Source organism: Buceros rhinoceros, unplaced genomic scaffold (assembly GCF_000710305.1).
Source record: "Buceros rhinoceros silvestris isolate BGI_N320 unplaced genomic scaffold, ASM71030v1 scaffold7347, whole genome shotgun sequence".
Taxonomy (NCBI): Eukaryota; Metazoa; Chordata; class Aves; order Bucerotiformes; family Bucerotidae; genus Buceros; species Buceros rhinoceros.
Window position 1 is genome coordinate 59186 of NW_010423882.1, and position 11105 is coordinate 70290.

The window sequence follows — 11105 nt, forward strand, 5'->3', positions numbered from 1 at the left end:
GCTCTTCCCTGAACAACATCAACTTGGGGTCAAAGTGACAGCAATCACATCTGTTTTCTTTTCTAACCTGCGAATCATCATCCTCGGTATTTTTAAGATGAAAACAAGAAATCAGCATTTCAAGCCACAAAATTAGAAACTGAGTTTTGGAAAGAGCACTCTAAAAGTTGCTCCTGCAGCTAGCAGAAATGACCATTTTTCCAGAGGAGGCATCCTGTACAATCACTCCAACAAATTCTTCTGCTCATACACAAAACCAATTTGAATTAACAAGCCTGTCTTCATCATAATTTAAAAACAGTCATTGGAAAATAGTATCTATCTCCCCCACAACCTCCTTCCATAAACCTGGAAGTAAACAGAAGCCAAAGCAAGCTACGTATATGAGACATAAGTATCTCCCTAAACCGAGAACAAAGCGCCCTTTCTCAGATCTTCGAGGGATTGATGGATGACTAAGAGATTCTTCATCCTGAGAACCAGTGAAGTATTCAATAATCACTGACACTCGTGCCTTCGATATCTTGTTCTGACCTTTCCTCGCAGCAAGGATCATTTCAGAGACCAGAGGAATGTACTGGATTTCTGTTATTGTTTAGACGATGAACGCACTGGATGGTGCAAACTGAGTGCTCCAGGTTACACAAGAAGCACACGGAAGTGTACCAGAGACCTTTTGGGCTGCAAGCTGGGAAGCTGACCACTTTTCTTCCAGTGGAAGCACAGGAGGGAAGAAGGCATATGGCAGTAGACAAACTCATGTTTAAACATTCACGCATCTTCCTTCAGAAAACCCCACCTCTCCAGAATTCTGCAGGCTGTTTCACCCTGTCATATTGCCACCTTCCCCAAAACTCCTTTTCCCTTTGATAGACATTTTGCTCACTGAAGTTCCGGCTGTGATGAGTTGCAAGATAGTAGTCATGTACAAACCAAAAGCATCTTTCTGGCTTTTTTCTCAATACATTTCTTTTTGCAGGCACAAACCCAGTTAGTTTTACATCTATGGCTGTGCTGCAGAAGCTTCAACCCTGCCTGTGGACTGAGCTCAAGCGACATGCAGCAGCAGCAGAGACTGAGTTTCTTGCTAGAGGCTGTAAGCTTACAGAGGATCCTGGGATGTTTACAAGAAAGGTCCTTCCTGAATAATCAACAGCCTCCTGATCCATTCACAGGATCTGATGGACCTACCTATTTGTTCTGTTCTGTGCAAAGAGGGGACAAAATGACCTATATCAACACAAAAGGAGCTTCAAAAATCAGCATATTCAGCAACGTTGGGCAGCAAATGCAGAATAGGTATTTAAACAAAAACCCTTGTAAAAACCTTGCTCCCTTGTCATAGGATGGTTTATGTCTGCTATTTTTAGCTTTCCAAGTGTCAAGAAGCAACAAAAAAAAAAATATTGCTGATCAGCACTGGACACCAAGAAAAAGCAAGTGAGGCAAAAAGAAATCTGAAGTAAGCTTCACAAGACGAGGCTAAGTTATTTAGAGTTCTCTTTCCTGCAAGACAGGTGACATACTTCAGCATGAAGATCCCACCCGATTCTGTCCTGAGTGAACAACCAAGTGACAAACTGCCAATCAAACTGAAAAGCATCCCCATTCATCTGGGTCCCCCCACCACTGCCCTGCGCTGAGCAACGCTTTATCAGCAGCTACAGAATCTTAATGCGGCTATTTTTACCAAGCACACCATTTTGCAAGCCTGCCCACCAGAATCCCAGGCCCTGATAACGCTGCCAGCATGAATAGGAAACTTCAGGCTTGCTGAACAAGCCGCTGCTGGCTGACAGCGCAGGGAAGATTTTCTTTCCTATCTGCAGTGTGCATGAGGAGGCAGCTGGGACTGTGATGAATTACTATCTCCGATTCCAGTGCGAAGTTTAAGACATTTATTTGGCACGGTCTGTCAGAAAAGATGCTGCCAATATCAACTATTGGTATTAGCAAACTTCTTCAGGAAAACTACCAAAGGTATCCCAGTCTCTGCTTTTAACAGGAGTCAGTTCAACGACCATTTTTTTGATTGAACTATAATTGAATTTCGCTGAATGTTTATCTCAAAACACTGGTTCAAAAGAAAAACTGAAACATCTTGTACTGAAAATGGCTCAAATAATTGTCAGTCCTTAGTTACACCTTTTCTTGGGACCAAACACTTTTTCCAAGCTCACTGGCCACTTTGATTGCCTGAGAAACTGTATTTGCCCTTGACTATTTGTGGTGCATTCCTGTCCCATTTTGGTGGTCAGACTTTCACGTTTTCAGCCTCTGGCACTGCAAAGCATGTTCATACAATCCTGCAGGTCTGATCTCTTGGCAGAAATATTGCAAGTATAACGCCCATGGCCAGTACCTACTTGGAAGCTGCCTTATTTTCTAATCAGTATTCACGCAATCAAGCAACTCCTTTAGGGATTTCAGGAGGATTCATCATACCGATGAGCATGAATGGAAAACCTTCACATCTTCATTGCTATATTTACAAAAGATTCAACCATTTGATCTCAATTGAGCATTATTGCATTTTCAAATAAGTTAAAAAGAAGGTTTTTTCTGTCTGTAGCCTTCCTGCATGCCACAGTGCTCTTCACCCCACTCACAAGAGTAGCCACGTTTATTTTGATGGCATTGTTTTTATGCAGTGAGCAACTTAACTGTTCTTTTGCCATGCTTCTTGAATTTTAGATTCTACTTTTGACTTTTCCCAAAAGCCAATAAACCTACTCATGGTTTTCCAAATACTAAGATTACAGGTACCACTCACATATTTGACACATACATTTAATAATTTTGTAGGTAATGCTTATGAAAACTATTAAAATAAGCCAGTGGGATATACATAGGTTGCTGTAAATGCCAACTTTGACACTGCTATATGTATTCCCCATCTTTAACATGCATTTCAGAGGTGGAAAAGCAAGAATACAATCAACCTAGAACAAATACAAAGCAGGTTACAAGCTCCACTTCCTTTTCGCTTACTGAGGCTATTTATCTACTTTGTTTTTACTATTATTAATATTATTATTCATGTTTTATGGCTCTCACCCCACCCTAAACTACTCACCACAGCGGTTTACTTCCTCCTGTGGGACCCTCATCTGCATAGGCAACAGAAGTCCCCACAAAACACAAGGGAAGTAAGTAATACAATATTTAAAATGTTCTATATCCAACTTATTCTCCAAATCCCCTGCCTTCTGTAAACACCACAAAGCAGTTCCAACAAATGGCTCATCAGCACCTATAGGTTTTCTATGGCCTAGCTGCAATAGCTCATTAATGCTCTAGCTTGGGGATTTGTTTTTATGGACTTCAAAATGTTTTGAAACACATCAACCCATCACATAAAGATGCTGTTCAGCAGAAATTTCATTGCACCACTCTCAAGCAGAGTCCTAAAACTGCAACCTCCCTTTTGAAAAAGCATTCAAAATCCCTAAACAAATGGCTTTAATCTTCTAAACATCTAGAGCATCTGTGGCAAGAAAACTTCCTTTATATAGTTCAGTATTTCTCTGAGATGAGCTCAAAGTGTTAGCTGAGATAATTATCAGAGAGATTATGGAGATCTTATTTTCAAAAGGTTTTGTTTGCTCACTCGTTACATAATTGCTTACTGTCTTTATGGAGCTCACAAAACAGAAAGCATCACAGAAATAAGAATTTTTTTAACAGAAAAATAACTCTCCCAAACAATATTAACATTTTCAGCGGTCGTTACTATAATTTTGAGATTTCTGTTAACCTGGAGAGCTGCTCAGCGATCTAACCTTGGCAGCACATGAAATGAGAAATGTGCCTTAGCACTGTCGTCTTTAGACCATTTCAGCAGAGCTGCAGGGAGCAGAGCAAAGGTGCAATATGGTGTCTTACGACTTCCTTCGCTGCTAGCTTTGCTGGTGACAAAGGTCACCACATTCAGGAGATAAAATCAGAGCTTCTTGTAAGTCAAACCGGTGCCATAAAGTACACAAGCACTTCTTGGAATCACTAAATGTTTCAAGAATTGGCTAAAAACCACTTAAACATTTCCAAGCTTGTGCAAGTTTATAAGGAAAACTCAGTCAGACTACCTGAATTCGAACACACATTGTAACTCAACCAAATTCCAGCCAAAACCTTTTAAACAAGATCAAAAATAGTTTTATAGCATGAAGAAGCTGCTGTGAACTGAATATACAATTGTCATTGGGCACACTTATGTACACAGTACACTTAGTCTCACAAACCATTTAAAAGCTACAGCAACCACACAATTTCAATTCCTGTTCTCCATAATTCAAAGCTCATTTCATGATTATTTACAGGTTCTTCAGATTTTTTAGGATGTCAAATAAGGTTACAGCAAGTGTGCTATGCCACCATCGTACTAGTTACACAAATACCTTTTGCTTAAACATAATAAAATCAAATTCTACTTACAGCCAACCATCATCATGGCCACCGAAAAAATCTTCTCTCCATCAGTAGTTGGTGCTATGTTTCCAAATCCTATCGTTGTAAGGCTTGTCATGGTAAAGTAGAGAGAGGATATGTACAAGGAGTCTTTACTGGGTCCTCCTTCCCACTGCCCTGAGCCAGTGGTGTTGTACCGATATGGTGTCCCGATACTCAGCGCCAGCTGGTAGAGCCAGCTATCCGTTTTGATGGTGTTAGTGACTTCATCTATAACTTCATAGTCCCCAATGCTGTACCATATGCAGGCGAGCCAGTGGGCCACCAGTCCAAATACACACACCAGCAGTACCAGCACAGCAGCACCATATTCCAGATAATGGTCCAACTTCCTGGCAACTCGACCAAGTCGTAGAAGACGAACCACTTTTAAAGAACTGAAGAGGCTACTGATCCCCTAGAAAAGAAGAAAAATCATTATTTCACCTGAAATATCCTGCTGGTTAAAATAGAAGGCTGTACAGCGATTCCTGCATCTGCTTTTAATCTTTCTATACATTTTTTTTATTCCCCGGATGACAGAATACAAGAACAAATCCTCCTTCCCCTCCAGTACTTTTGTCCTCATCAGGGTAAAGCAAGTTTGGCACTCATTAGACAGATGAATTACTTGGTTCAAGATCAGTTTGTTCAAGTAACAAAAGAGTTCTGTGGAATCCGAAGTGAGAAATGGCATGTTTACTATAAAAAGGGGTGACTCAATAGTTTGCCAGTTTGAAGTACACAGGAGGCTCTGCTTTGACCTCAAAGAGGTGGAAGAGTAGTCACAGACTGAACTACACCATCCATGCGAAGTCTCCTCGAAGCTTCTCAGAGAACAGTATTCTATTAAATCCAGGCAGAGGATTGCTATTCTGGCCTAAACAGAATCACAGAATCGTTTTGGTTAGAAGAGACCTTTAAAATCATCAGGTTCAACCATTAACCTAGCACTGCCAGGCTGCCTCTAAGCCTTGTCACTAAGCACCACATCTATATGTCTCTTAAATAGCTCCAGGCATGGTGACCACCACTTCCCTGAGCAGGCTGAAAAAACCGACAGGGATCCACCTCCTCTCAACCCTCTGCATTAACAGATGCTCAAGAATAACATCAGAAAGTCATCATCAGAGAAATCTGCCCATTGTTCCCCTCATCCACCAGAGAGTAGGTGTGTGACTTCCTCCAGTCCAACAGTCTCCCTCTCATACTATCCTTCACCACAGCTTATATAACTCTGGATATTTTGGGTTTTATAAAGTCTCACTGACTTAACGTGGAACTAACAACTATGGGCACAATACCAGTTCCCTCACCCGAGTGAGGGTAGTGCAGACCACAAGGCACTGGCAAGAAAAGCACATGCCTTTGCATATAGGGTTAATTTCCCTTCCAATCAAAAGACACTGCAGATGTTTTCCTAAAGCAAGTTTTGTGCAGTGTTTTTTTCACGCAAGATGAATGAGGTACAAATAAATGGAAGTACAAATATTTAGGGAATAGAAGCACAGGGACCATCAAAAAGTTAATAGAAACAACTGAGAGGGGACAAAAAATGTGTATGTCATCCTCAATGCACAAATTGTTTGCAGTGTATTTTAATAGAGTTTATAGATGCAGAAAGAGAAGAAAAATTTGTTCCCGATCCATTGCAATCCCATGACATACCTAACTTGTGCATTAAATTAATTAGTGGCTCAAAATAGAAGGTTTGTAAAGGAAGGTTTCTAATATAAAACATTCAGAAGCTGAAGACATTTAATTTAAAGTAGAAATTAAGACATAGAAAGCAATGAGGCAAACATTCCTAGCTACTGTGCCAAGATTAAATTGCCCTTTTCTATGCATCGTTATCAAATCAGTCTAGTCAAAACAGTGGCTAATTATATTATCAAACAGTAAAATACTGGAGTTTCTGGAGTTCTCCATACCAGAAAAACATTAGTCTCTTTTGAACCACTGTTTCTTTTCACAACTGATATTTGAAGGGTAACATACATCTGATATTTCTAGGCGTAATCTGTTCAACAAAGTCCTTGTATGCTTTTCAAATCCTGTTGGAATTTGTTTCAGGTCCCCAAATCCCTAATAAATTGAAGTTCTATATTTGCATTCAAGCTCTCATGATGACTAATACCATGGAGGGAAGTGGAATTTTCCCATCTTGATTTCTGTATTTTTCATTTACAGAAGACACAGATCTAGTTTATGACTCTTATTTTCATCTAAACATATATCTACTTATTTGCTTTGCTGTGAGGCACTCTGAACAGCCACCTTGTCCACAAAACTGGACATCCCTTACAATGTTCATCACACAATGGACTGGGGCCAATGGGCTACTGAATGAAGGTCCCTCCCCACAGAAACAGTATCTAGAAAACTACAGAGTAGTTTAACAGTGTATTTCACTAAATTAATCTACAGTGTGTTTCTGTGAACTAACCCTGATTCTGAGTTTACAACTTGGTGTGAAATTTGAGTGAGAAAACAGCAGGATGGGGTTTTGTAGGATCAGATCCTGTTGCGCTGGTCAAGGACATAGACAGTATTTCCGTTTTACTCAAAGAGTTGCTGTTCACTACAAGATTAAGGCTAGGTAAACAGTTACAGACCTGGAATCTAAACTCGGAATTCCCCTTCTTGCACCCAGTAGTTTAAGTTCATCCCAGTGGCAAGGCTTACACTGCACTTCCTACAGCAAAGCCCAAACCAAGAGTCAACCCTTGATTAGGATAGTTCAGTCTGACACTCCATCCACATTACATCATCTCTAAGTTAGGTGGACAGTTGAACAGTTGCACAAGTACAGCATTTATTTCAAAGTCTGGGAGAAAGTTCGTGCTGTGATTATTTTTTTTTCCTAAACAGACAACAATCTCTTACGTATAAAACAAAGAGAAATGTTTCATTTTAGCAGATGTTGAACTGTATTCTTTCCAAAGAGCAATGCATTTAAGTAAGTTTCCTTTAAAGTCTTAAACATACTGACCCACTACTTTAAGGCCAAATTATCAGAGATATATTTACTGAGCATTCACATTTCAAGTCTAATCTGGCAAAATATAAAGACAATACTGGAAGGTTTAAAAGCCTATTCCAAAGAACACGACCTAGGAAAGAGCAATTAAGCCCATGCTAAACGAACATGCGATGCATTGCATTGTTTAAGTACTGGGCTGGGTCAAGCCATTCCCTTTGTACTTAACAAATCACCCAACAATAAATGCACAATTGTTGACACACAAAGCTCTGCCTAAGATTCAGTGAAAGACCAACTGCCTTGAATTATGACTGGGCTATTAAGAAATTCAGTGTTCTAAACTCTGCTAATTGCTGCCTGCCTTTAATTTCATTTGTCTTTTAACTGCATTTACACTCCATAGTGAATATTTTGGAAACTCTTCTACTAAAGGATGAGCATTTGCTCTAACTGAAGTAACCTCAGCACTCAAGGAACTGAGAGGTGATTAGAAGCCTTGAACAGAGCATGTAAACTCGTTTCGCACTAGCATCACATAAATAACAAAGATTCAGCCCTCTGGGAGGAGCATTTGCCACTCCAGTGCTGTATTTAGTAAATGGGGCCAATTGTTTGAAATACCTGCTGGTCTGTGTTCTCTGACTGGAAGAACTTTGTTAACCATCCAATCCTGCCCCTTGAGGTTTTGACTAACTTGCCTGATCAAGTCTTAATCAGATGAGGACGTTCAGGTGGCTCATCTTCAGTCATCTCTGCTGGAAAACCACCTACCACAGAATTGCACTGTGTGTGTTAAGTTTGGGACCAAATTCCTATCTGATACACACCATCAACTTAAGTGTTACAAGCGTGAGTCACAGGGACTTTCCCAGTGACTTCTAATGCCATTAGATCAGGAGAAGCCACAAGCAGTAGCTCTGAACCAGCTCTTTTTTATAATCACCATTTCTATTTAACAGACAGCTGAAGCCACCACAAACGATGCGGACAATGTCAAATTTACCCAGAAGGACATTTTTGAGGAATGGATGTTCGACTTTGGAATTAAATTAGTCACTCATGATTAAACAAAGCCAAAATCTATTGACACAAGCACCTTGAAAATCTGTGTTCTCAAATTCTCTTGAAACACTAAGAAAGAAAATTCAGTTTGATAGTGGAGGCACAGGTGATGACAGACTCAGTCTGAAACGCAGAGGAACCACCTCTTCCTATTAAATCCTATTTAATCCTTCCATTACAATTACCTGAATCTTGCCATTTCAGATCCTGTGTGTTACCACACCATCAAACTTTGGTCTTCCAGGATGAAAGAAGTGTCTAAGCTGTGTGTCTGCATCCGGCTAAACTTTTCTGACCACACGGCTGAGAAAGATATTTCCTACAATTGCGATACATGCTGTGGGAAGAGACCTCCGCACCTCCAGCAAGAACAGGGAGCTAAATTCTCTTGCACTCAATCAATCCCTGATAAGCCAGGCGATAGGAAGGATGAAGCTGGCAAAATCATGTTATACAGAGGTCGAGAGCCAAACATGCAAGAGGGTAAAGAGAATGTTGTCACCAAAGGAAAACGAAGGTTAACAAGTGCAGGAAATCGCTGGAGGTAGGGTGAGTGCCAGAGGTGTCCTCCTAGACCAGGAAAGAGAGAGTGGAGTCTGTTCTACACTGAAGGAGCAACAGAGCTACACCTTTGTATAAGATCTAAAAGATTTCATCAGCTGGTTACTCGCTAATCTAGTAAGTCTTTTCTACAGTAGGAAATTATTCCATAAATTTTTTAAAAGTAAAATAAAACCAAAAATGGCCATGAGTTTCTACCATCTAAATATACTAAAATTTGCTTAAACCTCCAAATTAAATCCCAGAATGCTGAAATGGTAAATTTTTGCCTAATTTTTTTTTTCCTATTAATGTGGGTTTACCTCCAGGCACATTTTCAATTAGATTTCACTCTGTGATTTTTTATTTATTTGTTGTTAGCTGTGGGCACATATGCAACAGCAACAACAAAAAAATGAAACATGCATTTTAAATGTGTTCTAAAACTGAAATCCTCCCAGCTCTGAAAATGGGGATCAGTAGTGCATCATTTAACAGAAAACACTGTCTCGGGAAAGGTCAGAGAAAAAAAAAAAAGAAGAGCTTTTCATTATGTCTTGATGTTCAGCACATTTGTGGTTTTGAAGAATTTATGGAGTGGCCATGAACCAGAACTGGGAACCTTCCTATGAAATGCTGTGGGGCGTGTTGCCACTGCAGTCAAAGGTGCGACTGCAGTATATACAGACCTTCTTAAGCTAAGTGTAAGCTAATATGCTTAGAGTTGCTAGACGTAAGCAATTACAGCACCCTGCGTGAAGCAAAACTAGCCATTAAAGCGATCGAATCCTCTGAGGAGTTTTGCAGCCCACGCTGAGCTCGTTACCTCCACACAAGAGGAAAATGGATTCTTGCACGTTGAGCTCGAGGACACCTGCACAAGCCATGGCCCCATCTTGTCTGAGTTCTAACTACTCTCCTGGGGGGGGATTCATCTCACATAATGCTGCAAACTTAAGGCTGACCATCCAGACTATCTGCATTGTCCAGCTTTCCTCCCTGGTGCACAAAGAGAGAGGCATGTCAGGAGAGTGATTCACCCAATCCATCTCAGACAGCTGGGGACGCGATGAATCACCTCCTGGAGCTGCCTCCCCCTCCCACTGAATACAAAGCTGAAGCCTATCATTTACAGAGCTTACAGGAGGAGAAATTAAACCCATCCTTAGAAATCTGGATAGCCCAGATCTGGGCAGCATACAAACCTGTATTATGTTATTACAGACACAGATATTACGGAACACTGCCTCACAATGTGAGGCTTATCTTTCTCTATATGAGCTTGGAGAACAAATGCTATTAATAACAGTAGGCTGAGATGTTCTGCAGATGCAATAGCATGTTTATTTCTTCAGTGAACACAGAAAGTGATGCTACACTACATTTAGTATTGATGGGACTTTTCAGAAGTGCCCGTTGGCTTGAAGAAGGAACTGAATCAGTTCATTAAAAAATGAACAATCACGAAGTAAACTGGACTGGGTTCTTGCTTTGAAACGGGCAAGAGCTGGTAAACTATAAATGATAGTACATTGAACTATAGACAATAATAAGTGAAGACAACTGGACTGCGAGGGACAGCAGAGTCAGACACCTGGCAGCAGAGGACACCTGGAATGTCCTTACATCAATGGGTACAAAATATCCAGAGGCTGTATCTCAAAGAAGAGAGAAAACTTCTAAAGCTGGGCATTTGTTAGAAATGTGTAAATAATCACCCAAAGGAAGAAAAAGAGAACTGATAATAAATAAGAAATAAAAACTAATCAACAAAAAGCTACACCTTTAGAGGGTAAAAAGAATAAGGATAAAGTGAAAATTACCAAATGTCAGGTTTAACTTTTCCTTGTAAAGAACGGTAAAACAAATACCCACAGAACCTTCACATTCATAAATGAACAAAGAACAACAAAAATGATCAAGCTGCAATGAAGTAAATATAAACCAGGCTTGGACTAAAAATTAAATTAATTTGTAGCTTTAGTTTTCAAAGATGATCCTGATGTTTTCCACAAAAGCTAATACATCAAGAAGGAAATAAACAGACACATTACCTGAAATGATGTTAAGGGAA

At 40.1% G+C, this 11105-nt stretch overlaps 1 protein-coding gene across 1 annotated transcript in view; it reads right to left on the minus strand.

The window, feature by feature from the left end:
* KCNH5 (potassium voltage-gated channel, subfamily H (eag-related), member 5) overlaps positions 1–11105 on the minus strand; it is a gene marked incomplete at its 3' end in the record, with an annotated part of 110180 nt that overhangs the window by 58396 nt on the left and 40679 nt on the right. The window contains exon 6 of the mRNA XM_010140583.1: positions 4435–4864. Within this exon, the coding sequence (XP_010138885.1) occupies positions 4435–4864 (430 nt within the window). The remainder of the gene's footprint in view (positions 1–4434; positions 4865–11105) is intronic.